Genomic DNA, 22510 nt, shown 5'->3' on the forward strand with positions numbered 1-22510 from the left:
GAGCAAAAGAGGCATCTTGGGTTAAAATAGCTTTTGGGCTGCACATAAGGGAACATGCAGGGGGTTGGGTCCAAGAGGTCTGCGTGGTTCTACTGGTCTAAAGTGTGAGGTTTTGCCTCCTAACTGGAACCAATCAGTGTGCTTGATGCTCAGGCCTCTACACCCCTTACTTCGCCACGTCATCCTTTCTGTGTAGACCAATGAAATCAGAGGCTTTTGTACCCAATCACCTGTTAGCACTGAACCTGTTCACCTGTGTTCCAGGTGTTCTTTAAGCACCCGTCCCAACCTGAAATTTGTTGCAGCCACCAAATTCAGAATAAACAGACATACACAAAATCAAAAAGTTGATGTGGTAAAATACTTAATATAATGTTTTATCTTGCTTGATGTTTGCTAAATAAACCAGTAAAAGATATTTTTCATTGCCTGTGATGTCTTTGCACTCTTTTCAGCTGAGTATATAACAGAAAAGGAACTTTCACGTCTTATTTTCTTAGTTTTACACAGCATCCCAACCGTACATTAAATCTCTGAGGCCTCCATTTTCAGTCCACTTGTGCATGTACATCACTGTGGTAAAGCACATAACTAACAAGAGGCTGTCCACACCACCACAAAGCTGTGGTGACTGCTGGGACTGGGGCTGATGGTGTTTCTGATGCAGGTGTCATGACAAGCTCACCGTCAGATGGTGGCCATCGCTCTCTGTCACAGCAAATGTAAGGCTGTCAGTGCGATTTCTTCTGCTGTTAACTGGCAAACAGCAGTGGTCTCCTTTACACCAACAGTCCGACCATTTAACACCTCATACACAAGCACAAATCCAAATAAACCTCCAGCAGTGAAACGAGAAATTAAATCCACACACGTCTTACATTACTCAAGCTAATATTTCTGACAACAAAAATGCAAAACAAAAGCAAAAAATAGAATTAATAAAACACAACCAACAAACAGACAAAGAAAGAGGCGAAACAGAAGCTTAAACTCTATCAGCAGAATATCCGAGCCAGGAGACGCCAGGGGACCTCCATCCAGTGTCTGAATGACTGAATGGTTTCTGGGAAGTGTAGTCCACATTTACCACAACAACGAGAGCTCAACACTAACAAATGATTCATTAAAAGCTTCAGACTGCAGGCTGATCAGTGAAGGAATTTTCCCCCACGGGTTTCGCACTCACCAACACTGTTCGCCCCAACGTCCCTCCTCAGACCGCAAAACATGACAGCAGACATCGAGTCCTCCTTATTAGAGCAACATGCACAGAGGAAAGACAGAAAGACAGACAGTGAGAGAGAAGACAGGACGGAGAGAGAAAGAGACAGAAGGAGAGATGTGGACTGCTGAGCGCTCAGGGAACACTGTGGCGATGATAAGAGATGACTGGCGCTTACGTTACGACTGCTCAACCCCCCCGAGAGAGAGAGAGGGAGGGAGGGGGGTGTGGGGAGGGAGAGAGAGAGCAAGAGAGAGAGGGGAGGCAGGGTAGAGAGGGAGGGAGAGGAAGAGGGAGGGAGGGAGGGAGGGAGAGAGAGAGGGGAGAGGAAGACAGAGGGAGAGAGGGAGGGAGAGAAGGAGAGAAGGAGAGGGGGGAGAGAGGGAGGAGGGAGACAGAGAGAAAGGAGGGAAACAGGGAGAGAGAGGGAGGGAGAGAAAGGGGAGATGGGGTGAGGGGAGAGAAGGAGGGAGAGGGGAGGGGGGGGGGGAGGGAGAGGGGGGGAAGAGAGAGGGAGAGAGAAGGAGAGAGGGAGGAAGGGAGAAAGAGAGAAATGAGGGAGAGAGGGAGAGAGGAAGGGAGGAAGAGGGAGAGAGAGAGGAGGGAGAGAGAGAGAAAGGGGAGGGAGGGTAGAGAGAGAGGGAGGGAGGGAGAGAGGGGGGAGGAAGAGAGAGGGGGAGAGAAGGAGAGAGGGAAGGAGGGAGGGAGAGAGAGAAATGAGGGAGGGGGAGAGAGAGGGGAGACAGGGGTGAGGGGACAGAGAGAGAGAGAGAGAGAGGAGGGAGAGAGAGAGAAAGGGGAGGGAGGGTAGAGAGGGAGGGAGGGAGGGAGAGAGGGGGGAGGAAGAGAGAGGGGGAGAGAAGGAGAGAGGGAAGGAGGGAGGGAGAGAGAGAAATGAGGGAGGGGGAGAGAGAGGGGAGACAGGGGTGAGGGGAAAGAGAGAGAGAGAGAGAGAGAGAGAGAGAGGGAGATGGAGGGAGAGAATGGGGGGAGAAGGAGGGAGAGGGAGAGATGGAGAGAGAGTGAAGGAGAGAGGGGGGAGAAAAAGAAAAAGGAGGGATGCTGAGTGAGAGAGTGATAGATAAAAGGAAATTGGAGATAAAAGGAGATGAACAGGGAAGGGAGTGAGTGGTTTAAGGCAGAATGAGGAGGATTTTTATTTAAAAAATCCCTCCATCGCTTCTGACCCTCTCAGAGTATCTGCTGGTGTCTCTCTGTGTCTGAGACCCTGTCCCCCGTCTGTGCGTCTGTACGTCTGTACGTCTGTGCCGTTTGGCGGTCAGATCACGACCCTGCATCCACGCCAGGAGCAGCCAAACCACAACCGACAAAATCCTGCAGTCATGTTCAGTTTCACTGCAGTCAGGCTAACATGGCAGCCCTGTTCGACACCTGGACCTGGACTGGTTTGTCTCCATTTTGCCAGTACTCACAGACTGTTATGGGAAGATTTAAATATTTAAATAGAAGAAGCACAGCTTTTTTAAATCCACAGCAGGGTGACCCAACACATGAAAACAGAATAACCTGAGCAAACCACCAAAAAAAAAAAAGATTTATTTTAAGAGATCAAGCTCCTCTCTCCTCTCTGCTGTTCAGGCCACTTGGTTAACGTCAGGAGTCCCCAGCCTGAACCTTAACACTCTGAGTTTAAACACTGCCTCGCTGGTGCAGTTCGCAGACGCATTCAATGTAAACATTTCGTCGGGCTGGAATGGTTTCCACAGAGAGCATGTGGTCATGAAAATGAACTGAAAATGTACGGCATTTTAGGACGCAGGGATGCAAAAGGTCCATTAGAAGCAGACTTTAAACCGACGTTCATTCCTCAGTAACAGATGTGAGATACACGAACATCTATCACATCCAGACAGGAAGTCACTGTGCAAAAGGGACTGGAATCTGTCTGGCTGCACCATCACTAACAAAAACAAGACTTTTCTTGTCCTTCAAATCCTTTCTCACTCCTTCTTTTCCCCCAGCACTCTCATTCTTTTTCTTCTTTCCATCCAGTAAGGTAGCTGCTTCTGGTTTATTTCCCCTCTCCTCACTCTGTCTACAATCATCAAAGTAAAGCACACACACACACGCACACACACACACACACACACAGCCTCTCTGTCTCCTGGCTGGGCGAGGGGGCAGAGACACTAATAACCCTCATTGGCCTCACTCTCTCTCTCTCTCTCTCTCGGTCAGTTCATCACGAAGGTCGCTCGCCCTGCGCAGGCTGACCTACATTCATCCCAAACAGCTCGAGTCCTCATCTCTACATCAGCAGAGCCTCTGAGTCACATCGCTCCGTCTCGTCGAGCTACAAATCAGTCACAGCAGCCGACGCCAGCGACGCACGCAACCGTGCAGGCACGTTTTCGCCTTTTTGAGTAGTTGAACGTGTCACATTTTCATAATGTAAATGAGGCACGCTTCGCTGCAGCGTGTTTCAGGTGAACACACGCCAACGGCCTGCTCGGTAGCCTGCTTGATACAGCTGCTGATGCGTGTTGTGTTCAAGAGCAATCTGAGTAAAGTGATTCAGAAACCCCCCAAATTCACTCATTTGTGCACATACTTGTTTTTTTTAAAAAAAAATCAAGATATCTCACACAAATAAACTGTCTTCCATTCAAGTCCATTCATCAACTGCCACTACAGCGACAGCTACAGCTTCCGAGTCGTTCTTCAAACCAGCCAACCCCTGAGCGATGACACATCTAGTTTTAATTATTATCACCATTATTATCAGTTATTGATCTGCTCCACATCGTACTGCAGATGTGTGTGCAGATGTGCAGGAAAACAAGGCTGCTTCACTTGAGGCGTCGTCGCCTTCGCTCACCGTACTCAGCGACCTCAGACATACAGAAGAAACGCCCAACAAGATCATAAAGCGCATAAAGAACTGGCTGTTGTTCGTGCTCACAGCTGCCAAGCCAGCATGTTAGTGTTGGGGAAATGTTTGGTGAGCGTTCACTAACAGCAGTCTCTCCAGAACACATTACCGACCCCGGCTTTAAATCCACGTGTCCACAGCAGCAAGGTGTTTTCAGTGCATTTCTGAAGGAAACAGGTGCCTGTGCCATCTGTGTGGCTGGACAGGTCCACAGTAAACTGAGCATTTACGGAGAGTCCGCCTGCTGGAAAGACATCAGTGTGTTTAGAGGACAAGAAAACACACCTTCATCCGCCAAATTTACGCATCGGATCTGAATGAAGTGCGAAATGAACTCTCTCGTCTGTCAGTCCGTTTCAGCTGTGAAGTCTCGCTCGGCTCTGTGACGCATCTCGAGCCATCAAACAAAATGGGAGCCTTTGAGTTGCAAAGAAGAATAAAAAAGCTTCTCTTTCATTTTGCTTAGTAATTTTCTTGCGTTGTTTGTGCAAAAGTCAAAAAATGCACTTGTTATTGTTATTCAGTCTGTACTTTTTCTAGTTCACTGCCAAACCAGTAGTCATAGGATGTATTTGTATGGTTATGGTGGCTTTCTTCTCATAGTACTTTCATCTTAACCCTGCAGATCTTGTCTCAACTGTACATAATACATGGTGGAGACGCTGGCGGGATCTTTGCTGTCCATCTGCACTGCAGCTGATCAGCAAACTTTGATACGATCCGCCAAAGGAGAGAACTCTAATCAAAAAGCAACCAAAAATATCTTTGAGTTCCATCTTTGTCTGTGTTTATATGTGGAGTTTGGTTGTGCACAGACTGTCAGACCAGCCTGAAAATATTTGTTGTTTGGCTTCAAGGCTTTGAACGTTTTGAAATATGTGCTACTGTTTTGTAGAAAAACAGTAGCACAGTTTTTCCTTTACTAGAGAGTTCAGAACAAAACATGACATGGAATCCAAGTCCTGTACTGGATTACAGTCCATTACACCGTTACAGTCACCCTACAGCACAGCACGCAGGCCGACAACCCGAACACAGTGAACGTAGACTTCTTCAAATGGTCAACTCAGTACATCTGACCAAAATGAAGCAAAATTAATTCAAGGTATTATCTTATATGGATTAAGACACGTTTAAAACACCATGGAATAAAACAAAAATGTGAATAAAGGCAATCAAAAGATGAGACAAGAAGCAGACGTCTGTTTGTCTCTGGAAGGAAAAGACTTAAGAGAGGCAGAAGGTGAGCTCGTCTTTCAGTCTCTAACACACACACACGCACACACACACACACACGCACACACACACACACACACACAGCAGGTGAGGCAGCAGCAAAGTGAAGTTATTCAGAGGAGGATGGAAAGTCACTGCTGGCCTATTGAGACAGAAAAAAACCCACTTTCTTAGCTCTCTACTCTTAAAACCTGTGTGCCGAAAGAGATTAGCTTGTGCACTCATCTGTGTGTGTGTGTGTGTGTGTGTGTGTGTGTGTGTGTGTGTGTGTGTGCATCCCTGTTACCGTCACAATAAGTGTGTATTATGCATGAATCTGTGTATTTATCTGCATCTGTGAGTGATTAAGTCTGATGTGTGAGTGTGGATATGTGGGTCGGCCAATTTTGTGTGTGTGTGTGTGTGTGTGTGTGTGCGCGCATCAGTGTTAATGCTTTAGTGAGTGTGTGTTTGGGCATCTCAGTGAGAGCTTTCGTCAAGGCTCCATAAGAAGGAAGAGGTGGAAGAAGGCAAAAATGAGCAGTCAGGAAAATGAGTCATGTCAGCTTGCCCCCCCCCCAAAAACACACACACACCCGCACACACACACACACACACAAACACACACACACACACACACAAACACACACACACACACACACACACACGCACACACACGTTCACTCACCCGAGCCACTCGAGATGACATTTTGTGTTGCACACGGTCAGAGTTTTTCTCATCCTGTGTCTGTATCTCGTTTGCTCTCTTGCTCTCCTTTTCCCTCCTTCTCCCTCTCCCTCGTTCTGCGGGTTTCAAGTGCAAATGAATCCACACTCCGAGGATTATGGGTAAGTACTTTGAAGTGGCAAATGATGGCCTCCTGTGGCTCGGTGGAGGAAACACACATGCACATTGACACGCACATTCAGGCACGTGAACGCACACACGCGTGCAGTTATTACGCATGGAGCGACCGCTTCCAACACACACACACACACACACACACACACACAGGAGACAGCTGGTTAAGAAAACTTATGCACACACATACAAGCGTCTAGACAAGGACACACACACACACACACACTCTCAAAGTCAGAGAGTTGCAGTCGTTCTTAGACTGAAGCTCCAAATGATTTGAATAAAATTAAGTCAAAGCTTAAAGGTGAAGTTGGAAAAGGAGTAACTACATTGTGACTGTCTGCACTCCCACTTGGGAGATACTGCAGGTGTGAACGCTCACAAGCTCCCTTGGCATGTTTTTTTTAACTGATAAATACAAACATAAACAACTCTGTTAAATGCCATAATCACATAAACGCAAGCAAAACAGCCATCACGAATGTACATCAGTCTGAAAAGTCCACCCAGCCTGGCAGTGAGGGTGTGTGCTCAGCAGGTCAGCTGTTGGACGACGTCTGTCGCTGCTGCTGCAGAGCGAGATCTTCAGCTCAGGACGGTTACAAAATTCCAGCATGACTGTGCCCCAGTGCACAAAGCAAAGCTCCATAAAGACATGGTTGGATGAGTTTGGTGTGGAAGAACTTGACTGGCCCACACAGAGCCCTGACCTCAACCCCATCCAACACCTTTGGGATGAACTGGAACGGAGATTGTGAGCCAGGCCTTTTGGTCCAACATCAGTGTGTGACCTCACAAATGCTCTACTGCATGAATGGGCACAAATTCCCACAGAAACACTCCAACATGTTGTGGAAAGCCTTCACAGAAGAGTGGAAGCTGTTAGAGCTGCAGAGCTGTCTGTGAGTTTAGAATGAGACGTCATTAAAGTCCCTGTTGGTGTGACGGTCAGGTGCCCCAATACTTTTGTCTATATAGTTTGTGTAACTGAAATACCTGCCAAACAGTACTGGATCATAGCTCAATTTGCTTAAAGATGCAATGGGGTTCAGCTTTTCATTGTGGTTTGAAGATCAGTCTCTCATGTTGCAACCCTTTCCGTCTCATTTTCACTTCACTCGACTGCTGCTCTTTTCATTTTCCCTCCCTTTAATAGCCTCTGTTTCTCCCTCTCTCTGAGTCTATATCTCCCCCTGCTGTGCATCTTCATTCTATCACTCTAATAGCACTCTGCGCTGCAGGAGACAAATGAGGACAGATGGAGACTAACAAAACTGTACGACAGCAACAAAAGAGACAGAAAAGGACAACCAAGTCAAACAGAAGACGGAAAGAGAAATAAAAAAGGGGGATGACAGCGTGGGGTTAAGGACTGAAAACTAAGAGAGGGAGAGAAAAAGGCTGGTATAAGAGAAGAGAAAGGTGACAAAGAGAGGGGAAAGGGGGAGCACTGAGAGAGATTTCTTTAACTTTAAAGAAGCCCGCATTGCACCACATTCCCAAAGAACAACATCTGCTGGAAACTGTTTCATTATAGCTAAAAACTAATTAAGCAAATAACAGAAGCTCCTGCACATCCAAGCCTACTCATATTTTCAACAAATTGCCTGCATCACACAAAATTAAACAGAGAAAAGCCTCAACAAGTACTGACACAATAACCAAAAGTCAGTGAGCCAACAGTCCGGGCCAAAATCCAGAACCTGAATCATCCACTGACATCTTCAAAAAAATGTTCCACATTTGAAAAACTAACAACTGAACTAATTTACTGTAGAGCTGAGGTGCTACTGTCTGCCCTAAGACAAGGACGAAGCAGGAGGAAAAACAGATGGAGGGAGGAAAAGCAAACGACGGGCAGTTAAGAGGGCAGACAGAAATGAGAAAGCAGGGGGACACATGGAGACTGAAAGAATGAAACACACCCAAAGACTAAATTAATGTGCAAGAGAGAGAGAAAATAGCCAGTAAAAAAACTGCATTAAATAAGAAAAATTGAGACCAAGATGAAATGAGATAGATGGAGAGGGAGAGAGAGTGCAAATCAGCAGGTTTCTGGCATCGCAGGCTGAATGTCGGGCGAGTTTGAAATGCAAATTAACCCCAAACCTGTTTTCTGCTCCTCCTCGGTGGAATCACGGCTTTCTGCCTTTCCAGCTACCCTACCTGTCAGTCCTCTCATAATTCACTCTCTCAATTCTCCCTCCTCTGCTCTTTCTCTTTTATATTGTCTTTTGTCTTTGTTTCCTCCTGCTGGATTCAGGCCACCACGTCTGGATTACACACAGAAAGAGCAGGATGGTTTTTATTGTTTCTTCTTAGGACGGATGTTCAACACAAAAGGCTATAATGACTCCAAAAACTGGTGATTCTTACTATTATACACAACTACTATATCAGCACTATAGTGTACTACTCTACGAGGACGTGCTGACTTACTACTGTGCAGCCTTCTCACGCCCTGACTGACATCTTTATGGTTGCCCTTCCAGTAGCTGCGGCCACATTCGCCTTTTTAGGCCTGTGAAACATGAACTGCAAACGTGAAAAGCGTGAGCCGCTTGAGTTTTACAAACCACTGCTCGTGCTATGACTGAGACTGGCTCCAGTTCTTATGTTGGAATTTAATTTGAATCTGCCTCTTCTTTTCATTGCTGGCCTATGGAATCTCTCGGTCCCGCTTGCTCTGCGTCTTTCCTTAACATACAAACCATACGCAGTATATTAGCATTCAGAGGAACATGCAGCAACGCAGGCGGAAGACATGCAGACGGCCCTGCTCATCATCCACATCATCAAGGCAGTGTTCAGTTAGATTATTTTTTCCATAGATTTTGATAACCATAAACCAATGGCTCGATTTCATGCTTCATCTACAGCACAATATTATAATTTTCTCACTCAGTTAATTAGCTTTTCCTCATTTCATCCACGTCTTGGATCCCTGTGGCCTACTTCGGCTTTTCAACATGGCCACTCTGATTAAAATACATGCATCATATTATTTTGCTTCCAAAGCAGGTCAGCGATCACTCCGGTTCCAGAATGCTCAGGAAATAAAAACTTCTGCAGGCCTTCCACCTCAGTGTTTCTATGAGCTGTGTGGAAGTGAGTGTGGAGCAGATCCAGACCTGAAGGTGATTTATGGAGCCGACAGAACAAAGTCTATTAAGAAGTTCATGCGTTCTCAAAACAATTCCCTTCCTTTAACTGAGACTTTTGGCCCTTTTAAAGCATCAGTTTGGCTTATCTGACGCAGCAGTTATCATTTGTATGGCATGAGGCATTTCCAGTCAGGAAAATGTAATCATAGATCATTTTAAGCATTTTTTCTGTCGTTTTTCTGCTCATGGAAGTCTGACTTCCGATGAAATGAATATCTGCTGTCCTTACTATGCAACATAACGGCTGCACATTGTTTCACGCGTTTCTCCTGTCCTTCCAGTCATCTCATCCCTTCTGTCCGTCACTTCTTATTTCAGTCTTTCTAAATATTACTCCACCCCCTTCGTCGCTCTGCTTTCCCCTTTTGCTCTCTTGTAACCCTGCCTTGACGTAATGAGGCCAGCACACCCAAAGTGTGAAGCCTCCGTCTCTCCTTCTGTCTGTCTGTCTCTTTTGGCTTTTTTTTTTTGAGTTTTGAACCTATTGTTGTTTCTGGCAGCTGACTGCGGGAGCTGAGAAAGGCCAAACAACGGTTTTTGAAAAGGTTTCTGAAAGGGCCTCTTGAAAGCGTCAGCCGGGGTCCTTATCTGCCTTTTACCACCAAACAACACTGACACTTGTCGCTGCCTTCGTTCTTTACCCCAACATGCAACACAACCTGTCATCATTTCCTCGATTTCTCTCTCTCTTCCTCTCTCTCCTTCTCCCTCTTTCATTTCGATCCGATTTGGTTCCTCCTCCCTCTTTCTATTTTGCTCTTTCTCATGTCCCGAAGGCAGTTTTTCTTCTTTTAAACTCCCTGTCATTTTTCCAGTCTTTACTCCTCTCTGCCTGTCACTCTGGTGTTTCAGCCTTATTCTCCCCCCTTGTTACCCCTTCTTTTCTATTTTACTCATTCTCTCTTATGTCTTCATGGCTGTTTTTTCTTATTTTATTTTCTCTATTCTCTATTTTTCTGATATGAGTTATCTTTGCTTTCCCTTTCTTTTTCTGTTAGTGTCTCTCGTTTTACTTTGTCTTTCCTGGTTGGCTTCCATCATTTTTTGGCTTGTTCTCTCGCTGGACTTCAACGCTTGCATCGTGACAGCACCAAACAGACAGTGCTGCTGATATGCATAAGCAATAAATGCAGCTTCTGTTGTTTGTTCCTAAAGTGCACCGTGAAGCCTCCTCCTCGACTCTTCCACCCTCTTGAAGCTGACTGTCCTGCTGCAGCTTGTACCTGACAGATGGTTAGCATGCTGAAGTGGGCTCATCTCAAGAGCCTGCAGTCAGCTCTCTCAAGCCAAAAGCAAAAGTGAAAGTCAAATTTTTGCCAAAAAATTAATCACTTAGATGGATTTATTTCACACGCCTGCTCTAGTATGCATTTTTGCCACGATCAGATGCAAAGTGTTCTTTCACTGTTTGTCCCATAGAGTCTGGCAGGTCCTCTGGTCTTATTGTGGATGGGGTGTTTTCTTTGAACTTTCTGTCACTGTTGAAGGAGTGAATAGGGCAGTAGATAATACGTCTTACACCTGACTGCACTGTTTAAAAAAGAAAGGTTTTCTAATAGGTTTCAAAAGTTGTTGTACTTTCATCCTTTATGTTAAAAAGCAACTGCGCTCTTCTAAACTTCTGTCTGTTACAATAAACTTCATTGGTAATCGTGTTTGTGGTTGTATGTGGCCGTGGTCATCTTCAACTAACATATCTGTGGTTTGCAGAAGCCAACAGAGGCGACATTTTATGGTGGCGACTCGAGCGTACAGCTACAAAGATCTGATGGGTCCCTTGTTTCTAACGCCAGCGAAACAACCACCAATAAGCACAAAATTGCAAATAAATCAGAGGTGCTGACTGTGATTCAGAGGTCTGGGACCAGGTGAGCCTTAAGCACCTGCACGAGCTAATAACCATTAAAACCACAAACACAGGCAATGAAGATAGCTATTGGCAAAAATATGACAGCTGGAGATGAAGGAGTAGCTTCCATGTGGATACTCCTCTACCTTTCCTAATCATCACTGGAGTCCAATATGACCAAACACGAACCCAAGATGACCACAAAATTTTGCATCACCTGACTTTCTGCACGAGTCAGATGATCAAAATTTTCACTCTCCCTTGGCTAACATGTTGTAGCTGCTGGCAACATACAGGGAGAGCAGGCAAACCCAAGAATTACATCATTCCAGTTGCTATGCAAGAGTTTGACAACAACTTTGGAGCGAATATTAGAAAAATAAAAATTGGGCAAACTCTTCCGAAGTTGCTCTCCTGTCTTACGCTGGTGTGAAGTGTTGCTGAAGATGCCTTCCTGGATGGCACAAACTGTGCTAGTGCACTTATATTTTATTCAACAGCAAATTAATACCAAAAAGCTAATTTTTTTTACATGTTTACCACTTTTGTCTCAAAGCCTGAAGCTTTGCAACGATTTCCACACAGAATTTCAGAATCAGAGGGAGTTTAGTTTTTGCGGATTGTTTTTCACTGCAGTATAATCCCTCCATGGCTGAATATGGTTCATCATCTCACTCTCCATCTCCCCATCATCCCTCCAGCAGTCATCACCACATATCTCTTTACCCTCCTTCTTCTCTGACACTCTCCATCTTCTCTCACTCCACCAATTCAGTTCTTCCTAAAAGCATTTCTTCAACTGGTAGTTCAGTCTTTCTTTCTCCAGTCTCTGCTTCTCACCCTTCCCTTCTGAGTGAATTTACCTTCACCTGAGCCTCCCACCTGCTTTTTTTTTTTTATTTCTCCCCTATCTTTCATTCATTTTTGTCTCACTCTCACAATCTTTCCTCCATATCCTTTGTTCTCACGGTCTTCTCACCTTCTACCTCAGTCCCTCTTGCCAAGATTCGCCTTGCAGGCGAAATGACAGCACTGATCATTTGTTCTTTACCAATACATTCATTTACTTCTATTTCAACACTCCTTCAAAGTAAGAGTCCTGTATCCTCTCACCTCTTTCCCCACCATATCTTTCTTTATTCTCACCCTCTGCTGACTCTTTACATTTCTGCACTTAACTTTTCTCCCTGCCTCTCTTTCTATGCTGCATGTTTCTCATATTTCCTCTTCCCTCCCTCTCGCTTTCACTTGTGGCCCGCTTCGATCTCTTCTTTCCATCTCTTCCTCCTATCTCACCACATTCAGCGTTTCTTCACTCAGTTTCTCCCTCAGTCTATCAGTCTGTCACTCCCACATTCCCTTTTCTCCCTCGTTTCTTTCTCTCTCGCTCTCTCCTTTTCCCGCTCCCGTTTGGAGGTATAAATAGGACTCCTAATAAAGTGCTAATTAATCTCTGGTGACAAAATCAAAGAAAGCACATCTGCATTGCTGAGAGGAGCGACGGAGGGAGAGAGGGAGTAGAGGAAAAGGGGTAGACAGGAAGAGAGGGAACACAGGGAAGGATGGAGGAAGAGAGGAAGAAAAATGCAGAGAGGTAAAACGAGAAGAGAGAGAGAACGAGAGAGATGTAGGCAAAATGCATTCATGAGATCTGAAAATATCTTCTGAGAAGTCAGGATTTAAGCGGCTGAATGCACAGCATCATCAGGTCTGCATCCACACTGTGGACAAAGCCATGACTGTGTATTAATGTAGCTGAAGTATTCATCACAGTCAGGATGTGATGAATATTACATAACTGAAGAACCTGAAACTGCTGCAAATGACAAAGAAAAATGATGTGATGGAGCAAAGCCAGAAGCTGAAGGCAGGAGACAAAGAGATGCAGACAGACGGTGCGATGAAGTTATGGACATTTAGAGAAGTTTAAAACTCTCCAGAAAGATTTATGTACAACAAGAAAAGACGAGATTGTGATGTATATTTGAGTCATATTAGTCATCTCAGCTCAACTTCCACTTGGACTCAGTGAGTTGGACACTCGGCTCAGTCGTCAATCAGCTTCTTATTACTGCTGAATAATTTAGATGCTGTCATTCAGCTGTCATGTCTGTAACTTCCTGTGCGCCAGGAGCCCCTCATTTACACATTCTGTAGAGCAAAATAAAAGCTATGCACATCGCCAACACATGAATAGATTTCTGCATAATAAAAGCCTTAAATGTAACTTGTGCGTGAAAAAATACCAGCCTGACCTTAGCTTGACCGCAGTGCAGGTTTGGGTTTTGACAGCGTTGAAGTTTCAGACCGATTCTGTCAGAGGAAATGCTGTTTCACACAGTGAAGTGTGAGGGGGACCACCTTCCGTCTCCATTAAACGGTTCCCAATAAAACTCTCCACTGAAACGTAAAAGGTAATACACACAGCTGTAATCCCACCCAGCGAGAGGATATTATATATCCAAGACAAAAGTGACAGAAGGGGGGCCTTAGACTCTGACTCCCACGATGCACCACAGAGCGACACAGGAAATTATTCCTGCCTGTCGCCATCAAACTGTTAAACTCTGCACTGTGACGGACACACAAACTTTTATATATACAGTGTATATATGGTTTTACACATGTAAATACCTGTATTTTTAGATTTTTAACACATGTAAATACCTGTATCTGTTAGATTTGTACTTATCTTGCTTTTGTTTATCTTATTTTTATATCTTTCACTTTTCTTTCTTGGTCAAGAAAACTGCAAGTGCAATGTCTGTACGAAAAAGAATTTCCCTTCGGGGATAAATAAAGGAATTCTGATCCTGATATTCCCTGAAAATTCAAAGAGTTCCAGTGAGGGAAAAACTTCTCTAGCAAAGGTCCAGACCATCACAATGTCAAACTTGATGATTCAATCCCATTTGTCTTTCTGTGCCCTCGGATCAGATTTGAGCAGGTAAGTTTGCTCAGAAGATGACCTGAACTTTGTCTACTCGTGGCACTTGACTATGTTGCTTTTAGTAATCACTAAGGTGCCGTAAATACTGAGACATGCTGGTTTCAAACTGCCCGTGCGACGAGAGAACATGGCAGAGTCTGTCCACACCTGATTAAAAGCTCTGGCTACTTAAAACATGTAATCTGAACTTACTTTTCTTGGACTCACTTATTTCTCCAGCTGTTGTCTCTCATATCACATTGTATCTAACTAACTGAGTGGAGTCGTAATGCTTATCTGAATGCATGGATTTGATTGGTTGAGTAGCATCACTTAATAGCTTCACAAATGGCATTAAGATATCATGCTTTGCTTTTCACAAATTAGTATTTTTTTATGTTTTGTCTTATTAAGTGTGAGTTTCATGCCTGTGGAGCCTGCAGACACCTTGTGAAGGCTCCCAGTGGACGGGCAGCTAATCTGTAGAACAACCATCATCTGGAGAGCAGAAGAGACGCCGTTTTCAAAGCCACTGGTTAGTTATTCCCTGAGGTTCAGAATGTAATAGGTTTGATGTGACTTCACAGGCAAACCTGCAGGTTTTGGAATTATTAAGCTTCACAGAGACTTTGAATTGGTGGAAAAAAGAGAAAAAGAAATCAGAGACAACCTGTAGCCCCTGCAGCACGACAACACAGAGCCACAGTGTGGACTGATACCAGCTTACTGCAGAGGGACCAGGCGTTTTTCTGAGGCTGAACAAAGGAGCGTTTCTTACTCACAGGAACATGGTGGCACAGGGTGAAAATGGGTTCAGGTTCTTTGTGCTGGCAGCCACACAGCATCACAGACCAAGACGCTGAACGGCCGACCTTCTGATCCTGCTTAAGACCTCCGACCTCCCCATAACACAGTGTCCATGCGGGGTTTTGTCATCCATGTCATTATGGTGCTTAACTGTTATGTCCTGTAAACAGCAGGTGGTTGAGCTTTTTCTCTTTTTTTGTAACCACAAACAGGAGCAACAACATGGTGTCAATTTGTTATTTTCTTTGTGATGAAAGTTAATTTCAGGATGAGGATGACAGGATTAGTGCTTGGCTGGTTAGTGCTCAACTCTTTCCCAGTGGGAACATTGTCAGCTTTATACCTTCTTTCTTCACAATCAAATTTCGTGTTAATTTTTTAATACTGTAAAAAAAATATACCAGGAAGAGCAAAGTTAATTTATCCAAATGCACTCATTTTAAAACAGTGCCAACCTCTTTGGTAATTTAAGCTACAAGATGAAACTTTTAATGAACTCTGAAACTCAGCTAATTGTTTTCCACTTGAACAAATTACATTTTATGGTACCTTTTTCAAACACTGACGATCAGGCTGTTAAGCTGCTTTCTAAAAGCACGTTGTAGTCCTGGGGTTGCTGTGTGATTGTGCACAGGGCATGTCTGTGTTTGGGCAGACATCTTATTTCAGGAGACAAATCTGGACTCCTCCAGCAGTGACGGCTGTGTGGTTCTGAACTCTGATTTTTTCACTGTAATGTCGCCGATACTTTAAAGGAGAAGCTTGTTCTCCTCCGTCGAACTGGAAGATGCCGTCTCCTATGAAAGGCACAAAAGTCAGTCCTCATTATCACACGCATCCTCTGTGTGGTGCACTCATATGTGCGCTGTTACATTCACTGTCACAGACATCGCTGCAGACTCACTGCAGTAAACTGCCAGATTTGTTCTCCTCTGCTGTCAGAAGTTATCCTGATAATCTGGTTTCTAGTTGGCGAGAGTCTTCAGGCTTTAGAATATACTGAACTATAGTTCAGAAGGGGAACTGTGACACCTTCAGAAAACCCTGCACAGTTACTAACCAGATAGATGCAGAAAATATGGCAGTGATTTATCCCCTACACTCCCTAGCAATAAAGTCAACTTCCAACTGCTACCTCCTGTGGGCATTCAGATTGTTGCTGAGACGACGGCGCTCACAGGACGGGCTGCAGTGCGCCTGATAGGCCGATAGGCGGCGTTTTGTCCCTATTTGCCTCCTTTTCCACTGCGTCTGCAGGCTTCACTTCAAAGCCACGGATCCCCAAATTCATAAATAAATCAGCAGAAGAGGAAGAGGGGAAAAACTGCACGACTCTCTCCTACAAACACAAGCAGGGGCGACTGGAGGGGCCACATGCACAGGCTTCAACGTCTGCTGCAGAAATCATACGATCACAAAACCACGAAACAAGTCAAAACATCATCTGGAGAGTAAAAACATAATCACAAAAAATAAACTCCACATTTAATCAGCAGCTTAGCACTCACGGCATCACCACATGGTAAAGCAAGTCCATATAAAAACTCAACATTATCGAATTACAACCACATTAAACAAAAGAGTTGCCATTTAAAACACATGTTTAGGTCACTATTTAGTCACGGAGTGACTTTTGAGGAGAAAAGTCTTAAAGTGCTGAATATGGAAACACAGTGTTACGATAATACATAATCAGATTAATGAGGCTAATTCCATATGTCAGCATAACTCGGAACTAATCTCCAAGATCAAGCAGAAATACTTAAGAACTTGATGAAAGAGGAGCGTTTGGCGCGCAGACACTTTAAGTCCTTACAGAAATATCACAGGACGAACCTATAACACAATCGATCTCAGGCAAAGCAAGACAAACAAGTCAGTTTAGGGGAGGAGGTGGTGGGATACTTCAGGACTGTTGGTGGAGGCGGTGACGGTAACACAAGCGGTAAAGGAGCGTCCTCTTCCGCGCAACAACACCGCGTTACACGGTGACTGACAAACCATCCAGCGGCGTACATCAGCGGATAGAAAGTGAGAGACGCACACCTGAGCGGGGGGCTCAGCAGGCTGAAAAAGGCACCACAAAGAGATCACTCAGTCAATCAGACGGTGATCGATGGCAGCAGGCGTGCGGGGGGAAAGAAGCCTGGAGCCGTTTGGGAAGTTTCAAGGTGCAGCCGAAAGCGAGAAAACGGTGAACTAATGAGCACGACAATGAAGAGAAAGACACGCGTTTCTGTTACCTTTCTGCAGCAGCCTTCTCTTCAATATAGCCTGAAGAAAAAGCATTTTCCCCCACACCGGTTCCAGACTGGATGGAGAGTCTCTTCTCATGGAAGAGCGGAGGAGGAAGAGGAAGGAAGAACTTCTATCAGTGTGCAGCTCTCTCTCTCTCTCTCTGTGTCTGTCTCAGCCTCCTCTTGTCTCTTTACTCTCTCAGAGGGACCCCTCCTCCTCCTCCTCCTCCCTGTTGACTCCAGCTGAACTGTAGGCTGTGCGTGTGTGTGTGTGTGTGTGTTTTCACACTCCTTTCAGAAGAGCGCACTCAGGAGAAGAAGCCGTCTCTGTAATCGACTTTAATCAGGTCTGTTCTCAGTCTGCTGCTTCCAGTCTGCTTCTGCTCTGACAGAGCTGATATCCGTGTTTTCACACGTTCTCCTCCTCGTTTTCTTTATGCACTAATTTAATTACAGCATTCTTTCTCCCTCTCTGTCTCTTCCCCTCGCCCTCTCCCCTGATTATGCAAAAAATTGTAGCTCAAAGCCTTCGGGACTTTTGATGCCCTAGTTTTTTTCTCACTCTTCAGAGTCTGTGTCTAGTGGGCTTGTATGTGTGTGTGTGTGTGTGTGTGTGTGTGTGTGTGTGTGTGTGTGTGTGTGTGAGAACGAGTGCAGCCAAAAGATGAAAGCTTCCCTCACTGAAACCCACCAGATCATGACTTATTTCTTGGCTCCCCTGTCAGTTGGTGATCATAAGGTGACCGATGTCGCTTGAAGTGACATGAAACCAAGAGATGCTCTCTCCCTCAGCACACAGCTACATCCTGTCCATCCACCCAACATAACCGACTCCAGCCAAGGGTCACTCAGGGTGGGCACGGGAGTCGGGGCCTGGTGCGTTTCCCAGCACACACTGAGCGAAGGCAGGCAAACATCCCGGCCCGATCAACCCCAGGACCAAAACCCAAAGGTAGCCAACATTTCTTTATATCCCCTACAGCTGCAAACTGGAATTCATAATTAGGACCTCACCTGAAACCCTGAACCTTCACCTTTTTCCTCACCAGCCTGCTCTGCTTCTCTGCCCTGCTGCTTTGTTTGCTGTGCACAAAATAATGTATTCATGGCAGTATTTTCATTTGGTTTATGGACTGAATGCACAGTATATCCACACATTTTGGCTACTCCTGCCAGCAATCTGGCTGCTGGCCTACAGATGACAGAAACCAGTAGCCTTGCTAGTTAAGGCTAAGTGACGGTTTAGTTTTCCACAGTGTGACGCCTGGTGACGTCCAGTAGCTCGCAGGTTTTCATTTTACATCAGTGTGTCTGCTGGCAGTTAGTTTACAACCTTTTACTTCTGCTCTGGGTGGCGAAAAAGCTCCTCACGGTCTTTCTCTTCTCTCTCTTTTTCACGATTTCATTTTCAGGATACTGCGGCAAAAGCAACACAGTCTCTGGCCTTTCCTTTAAATATGGAACTTAGCCAGAATGCTTCCTGACACAAATCCCATGCAGTTTAACACCTGTGCACTTGCACTCGGTCACAAACAAACCACACCAACACGAGGAGACGGTCGATCCCCTCAGCTGAGTTTGAAATGAACCACATTTGCTAGCAGTTTGCGTTAGACAGACAGGACAGAAAAGACCAACGGGGCTTCTGTGTGAACTTCAGCACCCTGGACAGCGACTCTTAATCTGACCGTCTGCACTCCAAATCCCTCATTTGGGTTTTTTTTCACCTGCTTCGTGCTGCTTAGGGAGGCTGAAACTCAGAGCCTGTTCAGGCCTCGTGTTAACATCCGTCCTGGGTGATCCAACCACGAGTGGACAGCTAAGTCCAGCAGTTCACACCTGGCATACCTCCATGTCTCCACATGTGTCTCAGGTGAACACACATGACACACACACACATGTCTGAATAATTCCACACGGTTTAGAGTGTTTCTTCTAGCTCTTAACTCAGGTAACTTACAAACCTGAGTGATTTTTTAAGGGAGTCTCACAGTGACAAAGTAGCAGCCTATACTGGTTACCATTCATTGTATTTGTAGAGTGTGACATCGATAAAATGATGTCTTCTTTCATAAAGCTGCTGAAAATGGTGAAATCAGGTGAAACAGCGCGTTCAAACGGCTGCTAAATGTTGGCAGGTACGACGCGGAGCAGACAGGCAGGTACAGTGATGCTGACACAATCTGACACTTTTCATGAGAGATGCATGCCACATTTACAAGGAGGCCCAATTGATTTAGAATTTTCTGTAGCTGTTTTGTAAGTTTATTAAGTTCCTCCTCACTCAAAATTGCACAGTTTTAAATGAGTTTGGGGATGTTGTGGTCACCAGAAAACAGTCGATGTGTTATCCATTCAGCCTGCTGTTGTGGTGTCTTGTTGTTGAGAGGTAGTCCTTCAGTACTGCCCGGGACACACTCCTGTACACACTGCTAAAACAATGTGGTCACATGTGGCCCAGACCACCACCAAATGTGGTCTGAACAGTCAGATCTCAAAAGCCTCCTCAATGAGTCGTGGGAGCATTCAGACCTGTCCTGCTCAGAGCTGTCTTCTTGGGATCAGATCACTCAGGATGTATGCTAACAGCAGGTCTGAACAGGCTCTGACATATCCCAACATGCACTGGGCACCAGGAGAAGACAAGGACAGGTTGCCAGACCATCATATGGCTAACCAGACAGGCTAAACCCTGATGCAAAGACTCAAAAACTCCTGCTGAGTCCGCAAGGGCTTAGAACTGTACCACTGCACAATCAGCAAGTGCTTAAAGGCTCTGCTGTGAACTTTGAAAGCCTGCAGGCCTGCACACTTTTAGAGGTAATTACCCGTAATGTAGAGGAACGATGTCTGACTTCAAAAATGTGTGCTCTCTTTGCATACATTTACACAGAGAATTGTTCATGATATGATGATGATGCTAAAGCAAGTACTCGACTTATGTATTGGACAGTAGAATCGTACCCCAGATTTGCTCTTTTCTCTCCCTTATAGAGCATTTCCAGTCTTTGTAATGTTTATCGCTAATGAGTCAGAGAGTGTGGAGGTCACAATCTATCTATCTGAAACTCTCACACTCAGCAGAGCAACAACACACGCTTGTATCGCCTACCGATTGGTGCAAAGGATGAACAGACTCCGAGCTGTCAAACTGTGGGAGGCTGACATTATCAAGGAGGACATTGCCATAAACAAGCAACAAATGATTTCCGTCAACACTGGCTGGGTAACATAAAGGTTTAAAAAAAAAAACTGTAGTCACCAGGCTGGTGTGTTTTACAGGCGGCGGCTCTGCTCACAGGGAGAAGTTTCACAAGTCTGAGGGAAGAAATCTTTTCATGTCTTCATGTGTCAGCTGTGAAATATCTGAGGACGAGGAGAATGCAGAAAGCTACCACAGGATGCTTTGATTAGATATTCACCACTGCACGCCAGTCACTGGGAAATGACAGATTATATATATATATATATATATATATATAAACAAAACAACTTAGATATGTTAAAAGTATTGAATCTTTGGCTGGTTAACAATGTAACTGTGGAGATCCTCTACACTTTACACATGCTATGATGCACCTGAGGTAATGAATTCCATTTTCACTGATGTTATGTGAAGCATTTAATGTTCACATTCACTGTGAAAACTTGTTCTAAATTACGAATGAAAATGAAATTATAGATGTGTATTCCCTGCGGGTTGGCAAAGCTGTGAAGAACTATAAATGGAAATTGAATTCAATCTTTCATAGAAGAATAGAAACAGGAAGTAGCTTGACGTTAAACTTGTTCTGAGTTTAGCTCTCACCTCATGAGTTTTCAGGATTGTCTGAGTAAAGTTCCTTAAACTTGGCTCTCAGGTTTTTTACTTCCCAGAAGTAAACCCAACGCCCTGCGGCTGAAATGAGTCCGGTTTGTCTTGTCCTCGCACAATCCTCCCCTGGTGACGTTCATGCTATCACTGTGTCCACCACCCAAATTCTGTGTTTCTGCTCATTTCACAAAGTCCTGTGAGACCCTGTTGTCTTCTGCTGGCGGCTCCACTCACGACTCTCCTGCCTCCACTTTCTCCAACTGAGTCCACAGTTCCAATCGCTGAGACACAACAGCCGCTCATTCGCTCGTATGAAAGGGGACCTTTAGAGGCTACTGTACCCAGGTGCGACATGAACACCTGCGAGCTGTTGACCCTGTCTCCCAGTGGGTCTGGCGGCTGTTTAGGATGGGTTCAGCCTCACTTAACGTGTGAAGATATTAGTAAAGATTGAAAAAGAGAGTGAGGATACATTAACAAAGTTTAAAATAGCAGACGAGACGGGAGCTGATCGAGGCCACAAAGGCAACAACAGCACGTCGTTGTTTTCAATTCTACTTTCTAATTTCCTCAATTCAGTTAATGTCAACGGGCTTCAAATAAACCAGCTGGTCACACAGGTGCTGCCACCAGGAGGAGTTTTCAAAAAGCTCGCGACCATCTAAGAGAAAAGGCCTTTTGATCTTCTCCTTCATCGACAGTGAACCATCTGAAGTGAGCGGCTCTCTGAGGGAAAGGATGCAGAAGTCTGCTGGCTCTGAATCCTGCTGTGATTTTTTTCATCTCTTATCTGCTGGAAGACAGCGTGACCTCAAACTGCACAGTGAAACCTGGTAGTTTGATGTTTTCACACACGCAGACAAACACACTGAGACACTGGAATTGAGTTGGACGCTTAAGTTATGAAGGGTTCTGTATACACGCTCCACAAAACATAAAAAATGCACTCATATTTGCGGACCAAAAACTGTCACGTCACAGATACAAGGCTTTTTCCATTAGTTCTACTCTGCAGTTAAGGGGATATTTATATGCAATTTTGCATATTCCAGTTGACAAGATGTTGAAAACAAAAAAGAAGAATGACAGCCACAAGCTAGCAGGGTTCCTGCTGGCGTTTTGGGCTTCCAAGACGAGCTCCCATCTTTTGCTCTTGTTTTACTGTCAGTGTTCGTCAGACCTTCACACTAAGCTTCAGTAAGAAACCCTCCAAAGTTCCCACATCATGTTCAGAAACTCAGAATCCCTGACTGTAGTTCATGTACCCAGAAAAGCTTTTACTCTGAGGGTAGTAGCTTCTAAACCGCCAAGTCAAACACGAGCCTGGTGGCTGCAGCAGCTTCCATACAGCAGGGGTTCATTCACACAGTGAGCACGCACTGCTGAGTGAAACTAACAAAAACTAACTTTATTTGTGAGCTCTTTCACTGCTGTTACATACAGAAGCAGAAGCAAAGCCAGAAAATGCTCATCACCAAGTGTTGCTGACACGGTCTTCACGTCTTCAGCACAGCCTTC

At 45.0% G+C, this 22510-nt stretch overlaps 1 protein-coding gene and 1 long non-coding RNA gene across 6 annotated transcripts in view; both read right to left on the reverse strand.

Moving 5' to 3' along the window:
- Positions 1–22510, reverse strand: part of grip2b (glutamate receptor interacting protein 2b) — a 197487-nt gene that overhangs the window by 46773 nt on the left and 128204 nt on the right. For 4 of the 5 annotated variants that reach the window (XM_046385012.1, XM_046385010.1, XM_046385011.1 and 1 more), the window contains exon 1: positions 17185–17314. The exons of the other annotated variant lie outside the window; for it this stretch is intronic. In XM_046385012.1, coding sequence (XP_046240968.1) covers positions 17185–17275 — 91 coding nt within the window. In that variant the 5' untranslated portion in view covers positions 17276–17314. Of the gene's footprint in view, positions 1–17184; positions 17315–22510 lie in introns of those variants that run through there. 5 annotated transcript variants of the gene reach the window in all.
- On the reverse strand, positions 13032–15097 carry LOC124057004. Its single transcript, XR_006843048.1, has 3 exons — positions 14917–15097; positions 13461–13605; positions 13032–13356 (listed from the first exon to the last, which is right to left on the reverse strand). It is a non-coding gene; the product is annotated as an uncharacterized LOC124057004 (long non-coding RNA).

The sequence above is a fragment of the Scatophagus argus genome, chromosome 3, assembly GCF_020382885.2.
Source record: "Scatophagus argus isolate fScaArg1 chromosome 3, fScaArg1.pri, whole genome shotgun sequence".
NCBI lineage: Eukaryota > Metazoa > Chordata > Actinopteri > Scatophagidae > Scatophagus > Scatophagus argus.